Source organism: Pelobates fuscus, chromosome 11 (assembly GCF_036172605.1).
Source record: "Pelobates fuscus isolate aPelFus1 chromosome 11, aPelFus1.pri, whole genome shotgun sequence".
Lineage (NCBI taxonomy): Eukaryota > Metazoa > Chordata > Amphibia > Anura > Pelobatidae > Pelobates > Pelobates fuscus.
The window spans coordinates 69,068,066-69,092,730 of record NC_086327.1 but is presented as its reverse complement, the minus strand read 5'-3'; the positions used below and the strand labels follow the sequence as shown (position 1 = coordinate 69,092,730).

General features: G+C 41.4%; 1 protein-coding gene across 1 annotated transcript in view; it reads right to left on the bottom strand.

Moving 5' to 3' along the window:
• Positions 1-24,449, bottom strand: part of LOC134577953 (visinin-like) — a 145,127-nt gene extending 120,678 nt beyond the window's left edge. The window contains exon 1 of the mRNA XM_063436899.1: positions 23,902-24,449. Coding sequence (XP_063292969.1) covers positions 23,902-24,282 — 381 coding nt within the window. The 5' untranslated portion in view covers positions 24,283-24,449. The remainder of the gene's footprint in view (positions 1-23,901) is intronic.
• Positions 24,450-24,665: the final 216 nt, after the last annotated feature.

The following is a 24,665-nucleotide window of genomic DNA, read 5'->3' as shown; positions in this document are numbered from 1 at the left end:
TGCAGGGCTCTGCAGACTAGGGTATTAACATATACCCTATTGTTACAATTGTTACTTGAAAAGCATGAGGAATGCTGTTGGGGTACCACATGCTCATTTGTTATACCTCCATGCACTACAAAAATAAAGAATTTAAAAAATAAATAAAAAAATACAAAAATACAAAAAATAATACAAAAAAAATACAAAAAAAATGTATGCAGCTTCCAAATGAATCTCAAATGGATGCTGTCCAGGAGGTGGGAGAGTCTGCTAGGGAGGGTGTGCTGCTGATTGGCTGGAATGTGTCTGCTGACCGAGAGGCACAGGGTCAAAGTATACTCAATGATGACGAATAGGGGGCGGATCGAACCGCGCATGTGTTCGCCCACGGCGGCGAACGCGAACACGCTATATTCTATTCGCCAGCGAACCATTCGGTACATCACTAGTGGTGGCACTGGGCAGGCCCTGAAACGCACACTAGTGAAGGAAACTGACTGCTATTATACTACATTAAAAAAAGGGTTTTTTTTGTTTAAATGCAAGCTATTGTGACACCAGTGAGTGAGTGGTGGCACTGGGCAAGTGTATGCTGTGAGCCTGACACACAGGCTGGCTGGTAGGCAGGCAACTGCAATTACATTACACAGAAAAAAAAAAAAAAAAAAAAGCAGACTGATGTTCGAGCCCTAAAAAGAGCTTTTTGGGGTGCTGTCCTTACAGCAGAGATCAGATGAGTCCTTCAGGACTGTAGTGGACACTGAATACACTAGCCTAGCTATCAATTTCCCTATCAAATCAGCAGCAGCTACACTGTCCCTACTCTCACTAAGAATGCAGCTTCACAATGAATGTAAAATGGATGCTGTCCAGGAGGTGGGAGGGTCTGGGAGGGAGGGTCTGCTGCTGAATGGCTGGAATGTGTCTGCTGACCGTGAGGTACAGGCCAGGGTCAAAGTTTACTCAATGACGACGAATAGGGGGCGGACCGAACAGCGCATGTGTTCGCCGTCCGTGGTGAACGCGAACAAACGTTGTTCGCCGGGAACTATTCACCGGCGAACAGTCCGGGACATCACTAGTAATAATACTTTTAATAAAATAGTTAGTGAAAAGCACATGTAGTTTTGTATGACTTCTTATGAAAATGTGGATTTTGTTTTAAATCTATATTCATTGTTCTGTTCACTAATAGTTAACATACATTCACTAGAATAATATTAGCCCTCCAATAAGATTCAAAGATTGGGATGTTCTTGACTTGATTCGCCGGCAATCCTTTCAAGGCTGTTCTGTTTCTGTATTAGACACGTCTAAACAAAATAGTTCTCTGTGTGCTTTTGTAAATCTGTTGGCAGATGGCTCAGTCTAATAGGCAACATTTTTCGTGTGTGTTTTGCAGCAAATGAAGCCTTTTCAAACAGAATCATAATTTTGTGGGAATTTAGGGAAAGTTGTGTTAGTAATCCACCATTACTCTGATAGAGAGAAAAAAGGTATACTTTATTTTCATTAATATAAAAAAGATATACTTTTTGCACAGTAATACAATGTAAATAACTATATGAGTTATTTTTGTAATTATCCCACATTAAATTAAAAGTCTGAGCACACTTGAACAAATAGCGAGGTTACACATTTAATTTAGAGTGTCTTTTTTTAAATTCTTTATTTTAGATGTGTATGAAAATACAGATATCAGAAACTCTTGCAGTGCCACAACAGCAATCACGTTGAGAACGAGTTGTATCATGGCATAAGAGAAAAAAAGCAAATTTTTATACATTTATGTAAGAGTACAAGCAAGAAGGCTAACTTATCAGATGCATGGCAAAGCATATGTGAAAAAAAGTCAGGTAAACATACTGACAATATGGAACAAAATATTATGATAAAACAAGCTTAGAATGAGACATTTCCAATATTTATGAATCATAGAGAACCAAGCATGCAATGTCTAGCAACTATCTGCTCTATCCTCTTAGGATGCCCCCTACTGCAGCAGCCACAGACACTCTATGGTCAGGGTGAAATAATACATGTGGATCAGCAGAGTTACAAATAAAAAAAGAACAATACTCATAAGGAAATATTTATCTAGGATAAAAAGTAAGGCTAAGTTGCTTCCCACATATATGGAGAGACAGACAAGGGTCGTAAGGCCTAGAGTCCCAACAGCCATCTCCATTCAGCCTATTCCTTCAAGAGGAAAAAATACAAATTATACAAATAAAATATTTATTACATGGTTGTGGCAGACTTTTCTGCCTCTGTATTGTTATTTTAGACAATTTTACCTGTTTGTTCGCCAGTCCCCGGTGGTTCGTGTGTTCCCTGATTACATCCCCTAAAAGACGAATGAACTACCAAATGGCAGGCCACCTAACAGGGAAATGTGCTGCTCGTTAACCTGTTTGTCCTTATTAACATTGTGGTTAACAGCAGCCACTTCCAACTCCCGAACGGTCGGCTGGGCAGTCGTTGTTTGTATGAACGAACACGTGGCGGTGGCCATCTTGGACAGTCGAAAGGCCCAGCGGTGTTCGTCGACAACTACATGGAACTAATTTCGGACACTGTTTCCCACGAACACTGCTGAGATCACCAACCATCCATCTCTTCGTTCCAGTTCATACGAACGTCGTGCCGTTTGGTATATTGAGCACTGAGATCCAAGCTATCTGAGGGGGTTCCATTCGCAGGGGGTTCCTTTCGGTAAAATAAGACATGTATTTTTATGTGTTTTTCTGTTATTGAAAAATGGGTGATATTCTCTATACCTGAAGATAATTGAGTTACGTCATGGCTCTTAACCTAATTATCTCCAGGATAGAGAGGAGGAGTTGCACTGTTTGTGTGGGAGTGTTTGTATACTGTAAATGCATATGATTGGTCACTGTAAAAAAGTCTCAGTCTTCCACAAGGTCCCTATCGGAGTGTCCCTTGCTGGAAGAGCTGCATAAAAGGCTGACATGTGGCCACCATTAAAAGATCCTGCTTGATTTAACACAGAGCCTCGTCTCGTGCTTGGGGGGATAATTCGTATGATTCCTGTTCGGCGCTTAGGAGTGTTCGGTAGCTGACTTCGCATTCGGGAAAAAGAACAGCTTTGGCGGTGTTAACCCCTTCTCATACCCGGGGTGCCGTTACAATGGTGAACACCAGAAAGTGGAAGAATATTAGAATATACACAATATTACCCTTAAAATAATATTGTATGAAGACTCCCCAAATCTTCAGCATAAATATAAGAAATATACAATCTAGGAAAAAAATATATAAAATAGTATAGAACTGTAGGCTATATGGAACGCTGATGGTATTATTGCACTCACAAGATATAACTTGATTGTAGGCTCATATGGGTTTCTTTAAACGATGTAGCCTTTTAGGGTTCTCTCTTATCTCATATGTACACAAGGAAGAGAGGGAGAAATACAAACATAGTGTACCAGTATTAAGATAAAAGCACTTTTTATTCATATTGCACTTACAAAAAGGATAAAATTGCCTTGTATATCAGAATATTGTTCTTCTGGGGTCAGGAAATGAAAGAAGATCCCTCCAGAGCAGATCCCTCCAGAGATAGCAGCACATAATCCAATAAAAACAATAAAACAGACTGAAAAGTCACAGTGATAAAGTCACTATGTAGATTTCCAGGCCCTATGCGATTCAGCTAACCTAGAACTTCCGTCATGGGTATCTGCTAGTGTCATGGTTGAACTCCATTTTCATTTTGTTTTAAATACCCATTTTCCCGGTGTCCACAGCCAATCGGGAGCGGTGATCCAATGAAATTCACCTGCATCCGAGTAAATTACGCCTACGTCTCAAGCCTCAGTTTTGTGCGTCTCAAGACTCATTTTCATCCGGTATCTTGATGACGGGTTTCTGGTTTTCACCGTGGTCGCTCTATGCGTTCAAACGGACGATCCTGAAGTTTATAAACTATAACTATAAGTCCACCAACGTATTAAGGGTCAATATTACCATAACCAAAAATACATAAAAGAAAGGGCAATTACTATTCTTATGATTACAATATTGAAAATATATATGAATGTCCAATATAATTCATATATATTTTTAATATTGTAATCATAAGAATAGTAATTGCCACTGTGTCTCACCTGTGGTCTCTGATTTATGCCCTGGCAGGCAGTAGGCTCCATGTTGAGTAGTCTGCCTCTTGTGAAGAGGTCTACCTGGATCCATCTGTCACCGAGACAGGTTTGTGCAGGTGGGAGATGTCATTGCTGTTTTCTTGCTCTCTTAACTTTGAGAGCCCCAGGTCTGCGTTGAGAGCGTGGAGGCGTCTTCACAGCTGAATGGTCACTTGCTTCGTGTACTATAGCTTGTCACTCTCTGAGCTCCAGTTTTCTCCAGGTCGCAAATACGCTGTCCAGCCCAGTCGCGAAGTCTGGCTTTTTGCTCCAGCACGTGGCATCGCCCATGATGTGTATGTCCGTGGCAGCAATCGGTTCACTCTGAACTATCTCTCATGTCTGCCGCAGCCAAGTTACCTCCCGGGAGAGGACTTTGATAATCCCCTCTGATTCAGGGGGGTTTAGGAGGTTGGTGGCTCCGAGCCACTGGCACATAGGTGAGGAGAGCGGCCACCTCTTCCCAGCTCCGCCACCCACATGCTGCTATTTATTTATTTTTTTAAAATTTATTTTTTGTATTATTATTTATTTTTGTAGTGCATGGAGGTCTAACAAATGAGCATGTGGTACCCCAACGGCATTCCTCATGCTTTTCAAGTAACAATTGTAACAATAGGGTGTATGTTAATACGTGCACATTTTATATGTTAAATTATTATGAGGTTTGTCAATCAGATTCAACAACTTGGTAGTGTTTAGACAGGCTTAGACAATTTAAGAACATCTTTGAATTTAAACATGCTTAAGCTTACGTCATAGTGAATACGTTATATTAAGCAGTGCGTGAGTATATATATCTACATTTAGATAATTTAAGAACATGTTTGAATTCAAACAGGCTTAAGCTTACGTCATAGTGAATACGTTATATTAAGCAGTGCGTGAGTATATAAATCTACATACTGAGAACCAGGGTGAGGCTATCTATGTCTGAGGTGGTTAACTATGATTGGCCCTGGCATGTTTGTTAGTCTGGCATGAATAAAAGTAGCATGTTTCAACTATATTAGTAGTTAGACTAGTTTGCACTAAAACATGGAAGACATCCTAGTATGAATCGTGATCAACCGCTCTCAGAGACTATGCATTGCGACATGTATTTGATGTGGAAAGGTTAACTGTTATGACTGTCTATAGATGAAGTGGCTTTAGCTGCACCTTAAGGATCACCAGTCCGTGGGTGCTGTATCTCTGCGACTGCTATTCAGGAGCCATAGATTGCCGGGTATTGTTGCCAATGCTATTCAGGAGCCATAGATTGCCGGGTATTGTTGCCAATGCTATTCAGGAGCCATAGATTGCCGGGTATTGTTGCCAATGCTATTTGGTGGGTGTGTCCTGTAGCCTCTTGGTGGGCTAGAGTCCATAAAACCCGGTGCTGGCCCTCCAAAGTCATGGTACTGCCCAGTCATCCTATGCCCGTTCGTCTGAGGCTGGCACATGGAGCAGCACTGCAGTGCTTGGTAAGGATGCCGGTCCGGTCTCGTACCTGCAGAAGGGGCTGTAGCATCCTGTGAGGGGTTTGTAGTCCGACAGGGCTCTGGGTCGGCCCCGGTGTTTTCAGCTGCTGGGCCCAGTTGGTCCGTCTCGCGGGTCCGGTCCGGTGCCTCTTGTCTCTCCGCGTGTGCCTCAGAGGCCTTTTTATCATGGGCTTGGGAGCTCGTCTCCTCAGGTGGCGAGGGGTTCGCTTGCGGCGTGTGTGGTACATCGGGGTGGCCCTCTGCCACCCTTACAACTGTGTGAGCTGTCTGTTTGTACAGCAGGAGCTTGGGGATGAAGTGTGCTCATGGTGTGTCGCCCTCCCGTTCCCTGCTCCTTTACCTCCTGGTTTGTTGGGGGTGGCGGTTGTTCCAATCGCTTGTATAGTTTGACCCAGAAGTCATTGAATATCTTGTCAAGGAGTTTGAGCGCATCTTCCACGTAGTTGCCGTCTAGAGGCTGAGGAGTTGGCCTAATCGACCAAGACGCGGCCGCCATTTTATTTGTCTCGGTGCCGTTCCCATCGGCTCCCCGGGGGATGGCAGGATGCGGTATAGTCGTGTGCTCTTGGTCGGTGGGGACCGGGATAACCCCCGCCGGTCCATGGGGGGGAATGGGGTTCCACACTGGCATGTTCAGCTTGGTGTGCTGGTCGGGGAGCGTCCGTCTCCCTCACACCATCCCTGCTGGTAGGCCGTGGCTTCCAAGATCGTGGGTCCGGTGAGTAACACCACATGCTTGGTATCTACATATAGTACTCCCGGTCATCTGTCGTTGCGGGTGCAATTTGAGTCCGGTTTTGGCCTTTGTCAGTGCGGATTACACAAGATTGGGCTTAGCAGTGCTGGAGCCCCAGACAAGCACGTCTGTTCAGCTCTGCAGTTAGGCCCCGTCCCCCGGAAGCTGCATTCTTAGTGAGAGGAGGGACAGTGTAGCTGCTGCTAATAGGGAAATCGATAGCTGGGCTAGTGTATTCAGTGTCCACTACGGTCCTGAAGGACTCATCTGATCTCTGCTGTAAGGACAGCACCCCAAAAAGCCCTTTTTAGGGCTAGAACATCAGTCTGCTTTTTTTTTTTTTCTGTGTAATCTAATTGCAGTTGCCTGCCTGCCAGCGTGTGTGTCAGGCTCACAGCGTATACTGTGCCCACTTGCCCAGTGCCACCACTCATATCTGGTGTCACAATAGCTTGCATTTAAAAAAAACAAAAAACCTTTTTGACTGTAATATAATAGCAGTCAGTTCCGTTCACGAGTGTGCGTTTCAGGGACTGCCAGGGCACAGTGTCACACTAGTGCAACTCATATCTGGTGTAACAGTAGTGTACATATAAAAAAAAAAAAACACTTTTTTGAAAGTGAAATAATAGCAGTCAGTTTCCTTCACGCGTGTGCGTTTCAGGGCTTGCCAGGGCACAGTGTCACACCAGTGTAACTCATATCTGGTGTAACAGTAGTGTATATTTAAAAAAAAATATATACAATTTTGACTGTAATAGACTGAATAGCAGTTATTTCTCTGCAAGCGTGGGTGTCAGGCCTACAGCGTCTACTCTGCCAACTTCTGCCAGTGCACAGTGCCACTCATATCTGTTGTCACAGTAGCATGCACGCATAGTACCACTAATCGAAAAAAAAATGACAGGCAGAGGCAGGCCACCCCGCAGGGGCCGTCGTGGTGCTGTGATTCCCTTTGGCCCTAGAATAATGCCCAGTGTTCAGAGTCCACTGTAGCAGATTGGTACCGGGCTGTCCTACAACATGTATGGGAATAATTGTATTCGGTCATATTGCTGGTTTAATGTGTGTGAACATGCATGGGAATAATTGTATTCGGTTATATTGCTGGTTTAATGTGTGTGAATTACTGTATTCCTCTGGTTGTTCGGTAGAAACATTCGAATAAAACAAGGGAATGAAACTACCGAACAACCAGACCACCCTGTGTAAAGTGTGCCTTTAATTACCGTTTGCAACAATGTTGCAAACGGGTAATTACCTATTCGTACAGTGTGGTCTTTGTTCTCTGGGTGGCCGCCATTCGGGATACGAACACGTGGCGGCGGCCATCTTAAACTGCCGAACAGCGGTGTTTTGCCGCCGAGTGTCTGGAACCGAAATCGGACACTTGACTAGGCAAACACCGCTGAGACCTCCAGACTCCCAGTACTTCGTGGGGAAACTACCGAACGGCCCGCCATTCGGTAGAAAGAACCCCACGAACTAGGGGATTCATCCGAATCCTCGTCAGGCTACTTAACATCAATAATTCGCCTGTTTGTATTCCCCTGTCTGTGACCGACCGCAGGGCCAAAATACATGGAACTGTTTTCGGACACTTTTTCCCAGCGGTCGGTCAAAACTACACCTTGCCATAACTCCCGAACCCCTGGTCCGATCTGGGTGATTTTTGAGTATGTTGCTCACCCAGATCAGGGCTACCAGGGGATACCATTCTTAAAGGGGCACCCCTATGTTTAGGGGTACATCCAGAAACTGTGGGAATTCGTGTACAGTATAAGGGGATTATGATGCTAGAGGAGGGGAGGAGATGTGTGGGAGGTTACTGTTCACCGATTGGACAATGTATTAATTGATAGAACCTCCTCCCTTGCATGGGAGAGGGCTTTATAAGGCACTGTGGAATAAAGCTTGTCAGTTCTGCTCCTGAAACTGTGTGTCGTCCAGTTATTGGGATTGCGATGGGGATACTGCTGTATGATTTTACCTGCTAGAAACCTTGCCTGTGGACTTATCATCACCTTGTTCCTGAGCCTCACTGGGATCGCTAGTGGAGAATAGCTGTGGAAGATCGGCTCTCCGCTACATCCACGTACCCTGAATTCGAAAAGTTCTGAGGACATAGTTGACTGGCTAACACAGGACACCCAATCTTCTACAGCTTCGGAACCTTGACGCACCATCCTCCTCCAGCTTAGCTTCAGGCACCTCTCAAGTTACCACTCGCCCGCCTGCCGCCACCACCAATACTAGCACCACAGCCGCTTCACTTGATCTGTCAGAGGAGTTATTTACACATCAGTTGGAAGAAATGAGTGATGCGCAACCATTATTGCCAGAGGATGTAGATAACAGGGATATGTCTCAGTCAGGCAGCACACACATGGATGTACGGCGTGATGATGATGATGTTGTACCCACTGATGCTTCCTTTGCTGAGTTGTCAGATACAAGTGAAGCGGTTGATGATGACGATGCGCCCGTGGATGCCACGTGGGTTCCCACTATAAGAGAAGAACAGGGGGAAAGTTCAGATTGGGAGACAGAGAGGAGGAGGAGACGAGTTGGAAACAGGGGGAGGTCGTCGCAAGGAGCTAGTGGCACAGTCAGACAGCCTGCATCGGCACCCGGGGTCAGCCAGACAGCACGCCAATCAATGCATGCTGTTGCCACCACCAGAATGCCATCATTGCAGAGCTCAGCAGTGTGCCATTTTTTTTGTGTGTCTGCCTCTGACAACAGTGATGCCATTTGCAACCTGTGCCAAAAGAAACTGAGTCGTGGAAAGTCCAACACCCACCTAGGTACAACTGCTTTGCGAAGGCACATGATCGCACATCACAAACGCCTATGGGATCAACACATGAGTACAATCAGCACACAAACTCAAAGCCGCCATCCTCCTCCTGGTCCAGCATCTTCAGCCACGTCAACCACTGCTGTCCTCCTTGCCCCCTCTCAACCCTCCGCCACTCCGTCTCTCGCCTTGAGCAGTTCCTGCTCATCTGCCCACAGTCAGGTGTCTGTCAAGGACATGTTTGAGCGTAAGAAGCCAATGTCACAAAGTCACCCCCTTGCCCGGCATCTGACAGCTGGCTTGTCTGAACTCTTAGCCCGCCAGCTTTTACCATACAAGCTGGTGGAGTCTGGTGGAGTCTGAGGCATTCAAAAAATTTGTGAGAAGCAACGCAGAGAGAGGAGTCTGAAGAAGAGGAGTCAGAGGAGAAAGGTGGCTTTGAGGAGGTGGAAGACCAAACACAGCAGGCGTGCCAGGGAACTTGTTGTCACCTTTCAGGGACCCTTGGTGTTGTACGTGGCTGGGTGGAGGAAGAGACCTTCAATGACATCAGTGAGGACAAGGAACGGAATCCAACCTTGTGCAAATGGGGAGTTTGCGGTTGTGCAAATGGACTGTTTGCGGTGCGTTAAACGGGGAGTTTGGTCTGTCACTGTGAAGCGGGCATAACCCTTACACTACCTGATCGATACAACATCATACCTGATGTTTTAAAGCAGGTTATTCCAAACAATTTATGAATGTTAGGTGATTTATGCCCTTTATGGATTAAAACCAGACTCTGCATCAACTATGTAATTTTCCATGGGAGTTTTGCCATGGATCCCCCTCCGGCATGCCACAGTCCAGGTGTTAGTCCCCTTGAAACAACTTTTCCATCACTATTGTGGCCAGAAAGAGTCCCTGTGGGTTTTAAAATTCGCCTGCCTATTGAAATCTATGGCGGTTCGCCCAGTTCGCCCGTTCACGAACATTTGCGGAAGTTCGCGAACAGAAATTTTATGTTCGCGAGATCTCTACTTAAGAGGTATTCCGAGCCATGTTATATTGACAAGGTTATTCAAAATCCAAATTAGGGCAAAATGATTTTGTGCTATGTAGGGCCTTTCTGAATACAAAATCCAGACATTGTTCACACAATTTTACAATGTCTGGATTTTGAAAACAATGCTCAAAATTAGCCTGAATTTTGTCTAGATTTCAACCAAACTATTTCAATAGTTTCAATCAAAACTATTTACCCGTTGGCTGCTGGTTAAAAACCTTTGTCAGGACACGGTTTAATTATGTGGTAGCTGGCTAGCAAGCAAGGCACATTAAACATGTTTAAAAACAGCCAATGGGGGTCAGTATGGTGAGATTTAAAGGAACTGGAAAAAATACAATTCTCGGGGGAGTCTTGGATCTCATTGACTTAAACTTCACTATCCACTTGCACACCCAGGCCCCTAATGCAGCGGTTCCCAAAGTGTGGGTCACAGGGCAATTCCCAGTGGGTCGTGGTGACCCACACATCCAGGATCCGCCGGGGACTCGGGAGTCAGGCATACTGATTAGTTGGGCCCTCGGTCCAATGTAGCAGGCCCGACACCGGCAGGGGACCCGGCGGCTTGCCCTGTATGCCACCAGGCTTCCTCCAAACAGTCTGCCCAGCACCTCCGGTCTGCAGCTCTGCCGGGTGCAGAGCTGAAGACCGTGTGATAAAAGTCTTGTGAGCACCCAGAGCGTTACCATGGCAACACTCTGGGAGTTCACAAGACTTTTATTACATGGTCTTCAACTCTGCACACGACGGAGCTGCAGACCGGAGGTGCTGGGCAGACTGTTTGGAGGAAGCCCGGCTGCATACAGGGCAAGCCGCCGGGTATCCTGCCGGTGTCGGGCCTGTGGTCATGGACCTGCCTGACTCTCGAGTCCCCTGCTGCCCTGGATGTGTGGGTCAGCACGATCCAAGGAATTTAATAAAGGTAGGACCCAGACTCTGCCCCCCCTTTTTCCCTGCCCCGCCACACTGTAACCCCTTCTCTCCCTGCCCCCCTCCCACTGTAACCCCTTCACTCCCTGCCCCCTCAAACACTGTAACCCCTTCTCCTCCTGCCCCCCTTCCCCTACTGTAACCCCCTCTCTCTCTGCCCCCACACTGTAACCCCTTCACTCCCTGCCCCCCCACACTGTAACCCCTTCTCTCCCTGCCCCCTCCCCACACTGTAAACGCTTGACTCCCTGCCCTCCTCCCCGCACTGTAACCCCTTCTCTTCCTGCCCCTCTCCACACACTGTAACCCCTTCTCTCCCTGCCCCTCTCCCCACACTGTAACCCCCTTCTCTCCCTTCCCCCCACATGTGTGTGTGTCTGTGTGTGTCTCTGTATGTGTGTGTATGTGTATACACTGCACAAATATTCCATACAAAAACACACATTGTGTATATGTTTATTTTATATACACAATATAAACACACACTGTATCCACCACACACACACACACTGCATCCACTACACATGCACTGCAATCAAATGCAAACATTATAGTTAGAATATAGCCTATTTTACAAAATTATATCCATTTGGAAAAAATCCAGTGTTTAATAAATTACTGTACTCTGTGAGTTTGTTGGAAGGCTGGAAAGATGTATCTAAGGAAATATACACTTTGAGCTGCAAGGGGGCAGTTAATATATTGAAGGCTCAAGTTGTTTAAAGGTGTAGTCAAGACAAGGGAGAAATAAAAGGGAGCAGGTACCTTGCATGAGAGCCAGTCACACACACTCATTTCTATTTCTGCAACCCAAAAATTGTACAGTATAATCATTGAACACTCTGCTTTTGGAGTTCATTAATTTGTGAAAAAAAGGTATCATCTCCCATGTTTCTAGATGATTATGGTTTTGAACAAGGCATTTCTCATTTGGAAGGATGGAGTACAAAAGGTATCTAACATATCAAGAGGTGAGATTTAAAGGAACTGGAAAAAATACAATTCTCGGGGGAGTCTTGGATCTCATTGACTTAAACTTCACTATCCACTTGCACACCCAGGCCCCTAATGCAGCGGTTCCCAAAGTGTGGGTCACAGGGCAATTCCCAGTGGGTCGTGGTGACCCACACATCCAGGGCCGCCGGGGACTCGGGAGTCAGGCATACTGATTAGTTGGGCCCTCGGTCCAATGTAGCAGGCCCGACACCGGCAGGGGACCCGGCGGCTTGCCCTGTATGCCACCAGGCTTCCTCCAAACAGTCTGCCCAGCACCTCCGGTCTGCAGCTCTGCCGGGTGCAGAGCTGAAGACCGTGTGATAAAAGTCTTGTGAGCACCCAGAGCGTTACCATGGCAACACTCTGGGAGTTCACAAGACTTTTATTACATGGTCTTCAACTCTGCACACGACGGAGCTGCAGACCGGAGGTGCTGGGCAGACTGTTTGGAGGAAGCCCGGCTGCATACAGGGCAAGCCGCCGGGTATCCTGCCGGTGTCGGGCCTGTGGTCATGGACCTGCCTGACTCTCGAGTCCCCGGCTGCCCTGGATGTGTGGGTCAGCACGATCCAAGGAATTTAATAAAGGTAGGACCCAGACTCTGCCCCCCCTTTTTCCCTGCCCCGCCACACTGTAACCCCTTCTCTCCCTGCCCCCTCAAACACTGTAACCCCTTCTCCTCCTGCCCCCCTTCCCCTACTGTAACCCCCTCTCTCTCTGCCCCCACACTGTAACCCCTTCACTCCCTGCCCCCCCACACTGTAACCCCTTCTCTCCCTGCCCCCTCCCCACACTGTAAACGCTTGACTCCCTGCCCTCCTCCCCGCACTGTAACCCCTTCTCTTCCTGCCCCTCTCCACACACTGTAACCCCTTCTCTCCCTGCCCCTCTCCCCACACTGTAACCCCCTTCTCTCCCTTCCCCCCACATGTGTGTGTGTCTGTGTGTGTCTCTGTATGTGTGTGTATGTGTATACACTGCAGAAATATTCCATACAAAAACACACATTGTGTATATGTTTATTTTATATACACAATATAAACACACACTGTATCCACTACACACACACACACTGCATCCACTACACATGCACTGCAATCAAATGCAAACATTACATACAAACACACCCCTGCATAAAAATACTAAAATTATATACAAACACCCCTTCATTCAAACGCCAACACTACACACAAAAAGCACACCTGCATTTAAAGTCCTACACTACATAGAAACACCCCTGCATTCAGACGCAAACATTACATACAAATACACTACTACATTCCAATGGCAACAGTACATACAAATACACCCATACATGCACACATATACTAATACAAAAACATGCTTACATTCAAAAGCTCAAATACTGCTCACAAATGTAACCCTGCAATGATGCGCAAATGGTAGATCCCCTGCTGGCAGAGCATTGTTGAAGTTCTCCAACAGATGGAGATCTACCTTTTGGCCACACTGGCTCTAGAGGGGGGCCCAGAAAACATACTTGCACCAGGGCCCTCTACATTAATTCCACCACTGGGATAATCAACGTGAGGTGCCTGGATGAAAGAGCAGGACACAGCACTTCTGATTCTGACTGAGTCTGTGAGTAAGCAGTTGTATGTCTCTAAAACTGTTGCCATGGTGTGCCAATTGTAAGCCTCTAAAACTGATTGCCAATTTTATGCACCTAAAGTTGCCATGATGTGCCAAGTTTATACATCTAAAACTGATTGCCATGATGTACCTTTTTAATGCGTCTAAAGCTGATTGCCATGGTGTGCCAATTTTATGCATCCAAATCTGCCATAATGTTCCAATTGTATGCCTGTAAAGCAGATTGCCATGGTGTGCCAATTGTATGCCTCTACAGCTGATTGCCATGGTAGGCCAATTGTATGCCTCTAAAACTGATTGCCATGGTGTGCAAATTGTATGCATCTAAAGCAGATTGCCATGGTGTGCCAACTGTATGCCTCTAAAACTGATTGCCATGGTGTGCCAATTTTATGCCTCTAAAACTGATTGCTATGGTGTGCCAATTGTATGCATCTAAAGCAGATTGCTATAGTGTGCCAATTGTATGCCTCTAAAACTGATTGCCATGGTATGTCAATCTTATGCCTCTAAAACTAATTGCCATGGTGTGCCAATTGTATGCCTCTAAAGCTGATTGCCATGGTGTTACATTTTTAAAATATGCATTAAAAGCAAGTGGGTCTCAAAAAATTACTGTGTGTCTCGGCCCATAAAAGTTTGGGAAGCTCTACCCTAATGTATCCAAAACCGTTTGCAGAGAAGTAATATGATGCTCACACTTTTTTACATAACCTAGTTGTGTATCATCTGCAAAAGAAATAACACACAGCTTTCAAAGCCCATGCAAGACTAATAATAAACAAATTAAAGAAAGAACCTTGAGGCACGCCACTTATCACTTCTGTCATGCTTGAACATTTTCCACTAACAGCTACCTTCTGCATATTTAAGCCAATGTTCATATATATTGTTCAAGTAGAGGTTGTGGCCGTGTTGGTCTGGTGATGCGGTTGTGAAAAACAGCTGAAGTTGGTGTCTTGTGATACACTTTTTTTATTGGACTCACAGAATTTTCTAGCATCATCTTCTGCACTGTTTGCTTGTTTTTTTTTCTCTCTCCCCCCTCACTCTGTGATCTTCACACAGGATATTTATGACCGTCTGCGAGAATGGTGTCTATTTTCTATCAAACCTATATCTTATCTGCACTCATGTCGCTTTTACCGCTGTATCACAACTCAACTTTGAATTCTATGTGTCACCTTTGCTCAGAAATGCTTGCGACTTGAGAAAGGGAGGTTCTCCCGAAAGGTTGTCATTAAAAAATTCTGTTAGTCCAATAAGAAAGGTATCACAAGATACACATTTTATCTGTTTTTTACATCTAATTCTAGACTGTGAATTATAATTTCACAACGTATGACCTCAGGTAGATTATTGGATCCGAAAAATCATATATTGTGAAATTATAACATTACCAGCCCTGACATCTTATAATTGTATACCCAGATAGTCTAGGCTCTTTTCAAGGCTAGTACTTTAACTCGAGCTGCTCTTTTACACTTGGTCTGTGATCTTAAAAGATATAATCCTCAGCCAGCACAGACCACAGTAATACAATTAGAACGGAGAGTTCTCAATTTTTGTTTCTTTTTTAATCTTATCTGCTTAGCCATCTGCTTAAGCACTTCATTTACGTGGTTGATTTGCTCCACAATGTAATCCTACTTTGCACCATCTGTACCTTGCCATTAGTATTTATTTTGCTTTTTGTCTCAGCATTCTTGCTAATCAGAGTAAAAAGGCTGTACACCAAATGAATCCCAGGATGCTGGACTGCTTCCTTAAAATCCAATCTTTTACTTAAGCACAGCTTAAAACAAACTGACAAGCTGCAAACAGATTTGGTCTTGTGTTTTATCTCATCAAAGAGACTTAAAAAAAGAACTGTCACTCCCCAGGATTTTTTGATATTATGCTTACGTATTCCCTTTGGTGGCAGGAGCAGTTCAAAGATGGTGCACTATACTCTACCCTTGAAATCTGATTCTGACCCCTAACCCAATTTGACATCATATACTGTTAATAACCGTACACCTGCAAATATTATGGAAACAAAATCACTTTAAAGACTTCATCCCTGATGCTGTTATCCTATAACAACTGCAGAAGACAGGCATGTCTGTCATTTAGGATGTCCAGGCAAAGCCAATACGTGATGTGAAATCCCTTGTTAGAGCAGATGAAGTATGTCTGAGAGATCTATATCCATAAAATAAAGCATTTGTTTCAAAATGTTTTCATGTTTTGACATTATTAGTTGCTCAGTCTCTCATTAGTGTCTTCAGACAATCAATACATTTAGGGAGGAGGACATAACATGTTATTCTAACACACACTAAATAATTAGTCCTTATCATGCCAATAGATATCTTTTGCAACATTTGTATTGTATGTGTTGTAAAGTTAAAGGAATACTACAAGCACCATAACCACTACAGCACAGGCTTAGCTCAGGGGACACATTTAACTTCTACTGTTGTGCAAGCAGTTTGACTCCTTACTCTGGGAGGGTGATAGGGCACCATAAACACTACAGTGGGTAGAACATTATGTACTGTTGGTGCCCAAGCTCAGACTACACACACAGACTCAAGTCCAAAAAACACTTGAATTTGCACTATATGTCTGTTCAGGCTTTCATATTATGTGCACCCACACTTATTATATATAATTTTATTCAGGGGAAACAGGCCTTTCATTTAACATCAAATATTTAGGTATAAAACATAATTTAATATGAATAAAATATTTAAAAAAATGGGAGAAAATAAGAATTTTGAAAACTTTTTTAGTTCTACGTGACATTTTAACTGTGAATGTCATAATACTGTTTGCTTTTACTACAATAAAATACACATATTTGTATTCAGCAATGTCTCACATGTAAAACAGTACCCCCTATGTACAGGTTTTATGGTCTTTTGGGAAGTTACAGGGTCAAATATAGCATGTTCAATTTTTCAGTTTTTTCACATTGAAATTCGCCAGATTGGTTACGTTGCCATTGAGACTGTAAGGTAGCCCAGGAATGAGTGAGCACACCCACCGTCCTTAAGGGGTTAAGAAATGCATGATCAATCATTTGTAAAAGGTCAATAAATACATTAACCCTTTTTGACTAAACTACTGCTCTGGTCTTACACATATCTTCTACCAAAAGCTAAATCTGGATTGTGATTGACGTGTATGCTGTTTTGTTATTACTATTTCTATACTAATATTATAATAAAATACTCCAAACATTTATAGTATAAAAAGATGTTACATACATAATCGTGATGAGGGTAAAGTAAAAATATAACTTCCCAAGATTATTACTATTATGTTTATGAATCCTATATTTATCAAATATGTATTTGTAAGGAGTGAAAAATAAAATGAAATGTAGAAATCCACACCACTTTATCTTGCAAATGGGTGCCTCCATCTTAGTGTTCTGTGATATAAGCTCTGTATCTTTTCACTTTGCAGTCAGCATATAGAAGGATACAAAAAAGCAAAGAAATGAAAGTTACATTTCTACTCTTCTTAAAGAATCACAATAGGGTCAGGAACACAAACATGTATTCCTGATCCTATAGTGTTAAAACCACAATCTAGCCCCCCTGGGCCCCACATGCCTCCATAAATATAATAACAATCTCACTGTATTCAAGCCTGAAGCTGTAACTCTGCATGCTGTTTGTCTCAGAAAAACAAGCAGTCTGCTGACATCATCAGAAGTGGTAGCCTGATCCAATCACAGTGCTTCCCCATAGGATTGGCTGACAAGGAGGCAGATCAGGGGCAGAGCCAGCACAATTCAAACAGCCCTGGCCAATCAGCATCTCCTCATAGAGATGAATTTAATCAATGAATTTCTATGAGGAAAGTTCAGTGTCTGCATGCAGAGGGAGGAGATACTTAATGTTTGGATGCATTTTAGGCAGCCATGACCCAGGAAGGATCTCTAACGGCAATCTGAGGAGTGGCCAGTGAAGTTATCACTAGGCTGTAATGTAAACATTGCATTTTCTCTGAAAAGACAGTGTTTACAGTAAAAAGTCTGAAGGTAATGATTCTACTCACCAGAACAAATTCAATAAGCTGTAGTTGTTCTGGTGACTATAGTGTCCCTTTAATTTACAATGTTTGTTCTTTCTTTGCCTAGAATGAGAAGCATTGTGACATAACTAGCTAAATCTTTATTACAAATTTAAAAGCATGAAGCATCACACAAATAAGGTTAACAAAATGTATGAATGATTTTAATCTTTTATTCAATGGTGTATTTTCCAGTGACATACCCCTTTAAAGATTGGCAGGTAAGGCATTATTTATATATTGCTAAGCATTCACAGTTGCTAATTATTTTGTATTAACCCCTTATGACCGGAGGGCGTACTATTACGTCCTTTTAAAAGCGGCTCTAAACGCCGCAGGACGTAATAGTACGCCCTCCGGTTTTTAGTAACTTACCCGGTCGCCGGCGGTCCCACGCCGGCGATCGCGGTTGGGGGGACTCCCAGGGAGCCCCCCCGCGCCAGTTCTTCCTCCTCCGGTCCCTCCCGGTCATGTGAGAGTGAGGTCCTTGCGAGGACCTCACAATCACATGGCCGGGATAGCTGGCTGCAGCAATGCCAGCAGGGGGACTAACTGTAATGACAGTTGGTCCCCCTGCTGGCTGAAAATCAAATAAAATAATGTTAAAAGTGTAAAAAAAATATATATATACTTAGATCATATATATATATATATATATATATATTATATATATATGATCTAAGTATATATATACACATATACACACACACATACACTGTCTAGGTGTATTTTAATATTAATATATATAATTATATATATATATTAATATCAAATTACACGTAGACTGATACTGATTATATATATATATATATAATTATTGTTATATATATATTTATAAATAATATTAAAAAAATATGTAAATACGTAAAAAAATAAAATAAAAAAAATAATTAAAAATAAAATATAAAAAAAGATATAGATGTGTTTTATTTCGTTCTAACTGTATTGTGATATTAATATATATATATTTATATCAAAATACATGTAGAACTAAATAATATATATATCTATATACATAAATATATACGTATATATCACTATATATATACCTATATATAAATAAAAATATTTTAAAAAAATTACATATATATATATATATATATGTATATATACACATATGTATATATACATATATTAATTCTACACATATATTTATGTAATAATTTTACATAATTAGGTATCCTAATTAATTACAATTAGCGGGACCTGCCTGACCACCCATGCCGAAAGTATAGGGAATTTAATTTGCTAGCACTATATTTAACCCTATAACTTTCCAAGACACCATAAAACCTGTACATGGGGGGTACTGTTTTACTCGGGAGACTTCGCTGAACACAAATATTAGTGTTTCAAAACAGTAAAATGTATTACAACGATGATATCGCCAGTAAAAGTGACGTTTTTTGCATTTTTCACGCACAAACAGCACTTGCACGGACGATATTATTGCTGCAATACTTTTTACTGTTTTGAAACACAAATATTTGTGTTCAGGGAAGTCTCCCGAGTACAACAGTACCCCTCATGTACAGGTTTTATGGTGTTTTCAAAAATTACAGCGTCAAATATAAGGCTTGTGTTTCATTTTTTTCACATTAAAATTCGCCAGTTTGCTTACGTTGCCTTTATGACCCTATGGTAGCCCAAGAATGAAAATTACCCCTATGATGGCATACTATTTGCAATAGTAGACAACCCAAGGTATTGCAAATGGGGTATGTCCAGTCTTTTTTAGTAGCCACTTAGTCACAAACACTGGCCAAATTTGGCGTTTTTTGCATTTTTCACACACAAACAAATATTAACGCTAACTTTGGCCAGTGTTTGTGACCAAATGGCTACTAAAAAAGACTGGACATCCCTTATTTGCAATACCTTGGGTCGTCTACTATTGCAAATGGTATGCCATTATGGGTGTACATTTATTTCCTGGACTACTATACAGTCTCAAAGGCAACGTAACCAATCTGGCGAATTTCAATTTAAAATGTAACACGCTATATTTGACCCTGTAACTTCCCAAAACACCATAAAACCTGTACATAGGGGGTACTGTTTTACACGTGAGACTTTGCTGAATACAAATATGTGTATTTTATTGCAGTAAAAGCAAACAGTATTATGACATTGACAGTTAAAATGTAGAACTAAAAAAAATAAACAAATCTTATTTTCTCCCATTTTTTTCATATTAAATTATGTTTCATAGCTAAATATTTGATATTAAATGAAAGCCCTGTTTCCCCTGAATAAAATGATATATAATAAGGGGGGGTGCATTTAATATGAAAGAGGTGAATTACGGTTGGACAGACATATAGCGCAAATGCCAGGTTTTGTTTACATTTTGTTTCGTTCACAACTTGTACATTTGGCTGCGGTGTTAAGGGGTTAATTACATGAAAAATTCACAGTAACACAGTTCACAGTAAGGCTACGCCACACACCTGGTGCCCCTACTTCCCAAAGTAGGCAACACACGCACATTTTAAAACCCTCCAACACCTCTGCCAGTGTTTATGACAGCAGATGCTGTAGCTCTACCCCTATTATGATGTTATTACATCGATCCCAACACACACTCATGTTTTGGGGTTGTAGCCTGTAAATACTTGAGTTTACATCTGTTCAGTGCCCTGTTATGGTTTCCTATCTGGTTTTCCCAAAGCCCATTTTTTTTATTTATTTCTAATTCCTGATTTATTGATCTTGGCTTGTTTTGACTATTTTCAATTCTGTATCCCTGAACTTGGATAGTTTATCAATTCTGTGTACCTCTATAGTTCTTGACCTCTGCTTCTTTCTTGACATTCCTATTCCATATTATTATTTTTCCTTCCTCTTATCTACTTGTCTCCTTGTCCTGGTCCTGTGTGGCTTTATTCTGCATGTTGGATTAAACCTATCCCATATCCTGCACAGCTTCCTTGCATGCCCTATAGTGATTCTGGGAGCTGGAATGCCACCCGGGCATTTCTACTGGGCATGTAAGGGAATTGTGCAGGCAATACATGAAGATTAGAGCATCTCCCTACTGGACCCCAGGGAAAGGATACACCTCAGCTCTAGCAAAGGTAGGGAGGTTGGATGGATCTAAAAAGAATAACAAACCAATACAATACAAACAATATTAATAAAAATCTTTTTCAGTGTGTGTGTGTTTGAGAATGTATGTGTGAATGTGGATGCCTGTCTGTGAGAGAATGTGTATATGACTGTTTGTATTTCTAACAGTCTGTGTATTAGACAGTGTGTGTGTTGTGCAAGTCTCTATGTTTGACATTGTGTTTGCATCTGTGTGTTTTTTTTCTGTGTGTGTGTCTCTGGGTGTGCTTGTCTGACTGTGTATGTGTCTGTGCATTTGCTGTCCATTTAAGCATGTTTGTCTGAAAGTGGGCATATTTGTATATGTGTCTAACAGAGTGTATGTCTCTAACACTGTGTGTGTGTGTGTGTGTGTGACCATGTGTGAGTACCTGACATTGTGGACATTGTGCAGGTGTATGACTGTGTGTGTGTGTACCTGACATTGTGTGTATGTGTGTGTGTGTGATGGTTGCAAGAAGGTAGGGGCAAAATATATCTGTACCTGTGAAGGAAAAAATCATTGCACCTTTCCTGAAAGTAGGAAAATGGGTTGTAAAATGTTGCATATGTTGCTGTTAATCCATAAAAAGATAAAATGTGAATGGTAATTGATCAACGTTGTAATATTCATCTTACATTTAATTCTAGCTTTCATTGTGATTATATTTCTACAGTTAGAATGAAATGTATTTCAATAAAAAACCATGCTTGTGAATTTCAATGTTTAAGGAAATAGAATACTGATTTTCAACTGATTTTACTTTTACAGGAAAAAGCCTACTCCCTAACTACAATTGACTATTCATATTGATACAATCCAAGACATGAGAGTGACGTATGGTTAATATCTGAGGAAGGGTTCAGGAAAGAGTTACAAATAATGTGGAAACATATGGATGCCAGATATGTGCTACATATTAAGTGCATGAGTGCATACAAACACACACATGTAATCCAATGTGGAGATTGTGTTTTCAAACTCATATTACATGGTAGGGACATCACCCGTACAAACATTGCTCAGTCTAGTTAGCCTCCCTTGAGGCAGCATGTTTTAAAACTGCTACCATTTTGACTCAGCTCTCGCCCAATAATGATAAAGTGAGAAAGGATCTGAGGAGATAGAAACATTAGGATTCTGTTTCTGCAGATCCTCTGTCATCATATCATTATAGGTAGAGGGCTGTATTAAAATGGCGGCAACTGCAAATTGCAGCTGCTGCCCTGGGCAAGATATGGTAGGTTGTGGTAAAGCCCTAAGATTAAATTAACTCAAATACTAGATTTAGCTCTAACGCTAAATTCATAGCCTTTATCATGTGATTTAAACAGCATACAACTGTGTATAAAAATGATACTTATGAAATCTCACTGTTTGTTATAATGTCTTCAGAACCATATACATGAGTCACTATAATGTGTGTTTTTATATATATATATATATATACATACATACACACATATATATATATACGTACGTGTGTGTGTGTGTTTTTAGAGAGAGAGAGACTTTCAATTTGCTCAATGTGTAGAAGATGAAAGATTTAGCTAATTTGTCATCTATTTCCATAACTTTACTAAACCTTTTGCAAAATATTCTTCTTTACAAAAAAAAAAGAGTCTCCACATCATGGTGACTGAAATGTATTCAAAATCAATCTCTTTAGGTAGAGTCTTTAATTTTTATCGATCCAAGCCTCAACTATAGTTTTAAATTAATCAAAAAGCAGCAGAAAACACAAAGAAATATGATCTGAAATGTAATACACTGTGTATTCTAATTTGGATATGGGAGCATGGCATTGCACAAGTAAGGTGGAATTATCATCATGATAGATAACAACAATCCTTTAGATAAATATGTTTAGATGAGAATGTCAGTGCTATTAAAAGTTCTATGGTGTTGTCAATCATGCAATACACGATATGTAAACATGATTACCCAAAGAAATAACAAAATACAATTATACACATCCAAACATGAACACCTACACACACACAGACCTTTGTGAGGCTACCATAGAGCTAGGGAAAATCTATCAAAATCGTTTTTCTTTGGCCTGTTTCTGCAAGTCATTGCCAATATTAGCTGCCAGATGGATATTGATTGTTACAAAAGAAAGGAACATATGTGTCTGTGATTTAAGTGTAACATGTTATATGCGTGTGTTTGCTTGCTTGTTATGTATGAAGTGTGATGTGAGTATTTGTGAACTGTGATCTCTCAGCTCGCATATGACTTGAGATGAGTATAAGTATTTTGCAATGTGTCCTTAAGATTATAATGTTAATTTATTTTCCTAAATATGTCAATTAAAAAATAACCTTCAAAACATAATGTACAAAATAAAAACAGCAGAGGCCCTGTATTAGGTAAAAAAAAATACTTGTTTGGATTCTGGAGTAATTTATATTATATATACTATGTATATATAATAAAATGTGAACTGTGGAAAGTGTGGGACACAGAACAAATACAATTATATTGGGATTTATTGAAATGGACCAAATACTAAGTCATCCATAATCTCAGAGATTTATGCAACACATACCAGGCTATATAAGTAATGTAGTTTTTGTGTATTATAATTTTGTCACATTGGTGTAATTAAATAATTATGTCTATAAACCTCTGTGCTGTTTCTGTGAGTTACAAATTGAAGACATTCATACTGTGAAGTTTCCTATTGTGTGAAATCTCATGAAGCATCCTGCTTTGCTGTTCCACAGAACTCAACACAAGAACAGAAGAATCAAGCCAAGTCTATTATTTCCATGAACGTCAAATAAAATACTATCCATCCCCTAGACAACAAAGATGTGTCTGTACCTAAGTACCGTATTATTACCTATTTTACAAATCCCTATTCCAACAGCAAGTAAGCTAAGTAATGTCACCTGTGATGTATGTGCAGTTTTAGTTTGTTTTTAAATTTACATGGTTAACATATATTGCAGAAAAGGCCTCTAGAATAAAAATGGTTACTTACTGTAATAATTTCAAGAACTTCAACTTTACTGACTTCACCATTTCTGTCAACATCAAACAAGGAAAATGCCCACTCTAACTTGAGGCTAGTTTTTCCAGATGAGGTAAGGTGAAGTGCAATGATGTACTCTCGGAAGTCCAATGTGCCGTCATCATTGGTATCAAAACTACGGAAAACATGCCTGGCGTATGTCTTGGGGTCCGAGTTGGGGAAAAAATTGGTATAGATCTTCTCAAATTCTGTTCGGGAAATCTTTCCATCTGGACATTGCTTTTTAAAACTTTCATACCACTTAAAAAGTTCTTCTTCTGAATACTTTGTGTTCATTTTCAAATCATCAAGAATTTCTTTGGAGAGAGCTCCACTCTTACTGTTCCCCATGGTGAGGTTAATTGTGTGTGCTAATTCTTTCTCTGTCCTTCTTTACTAACAGTATCTGTAAATGTTACTTTTTTTCCTTCTCAAAATTGAAGATGGGAAATAGATGTCCTTCTTTTATAAACTCTTAGGTGACTCTTGCATCAGAGGACAAGGGACAGCCTCTTCTCAATCGCTCAACTGTGTTTGAGTAAAAGGATTAGTGAGGCATTTAATGAAGAGAGTTCAATCCTGGGCATGTCCAGACATCACTTATTTTTTTATTTCATCTTTGTTCTCTATAATGTGAATTTGTTTTCTCTCCATTTTTTATTATATATATATATAAAAAAAAATGGAGAGAAATGGATATATATATATATATATATATATATATATATATATAT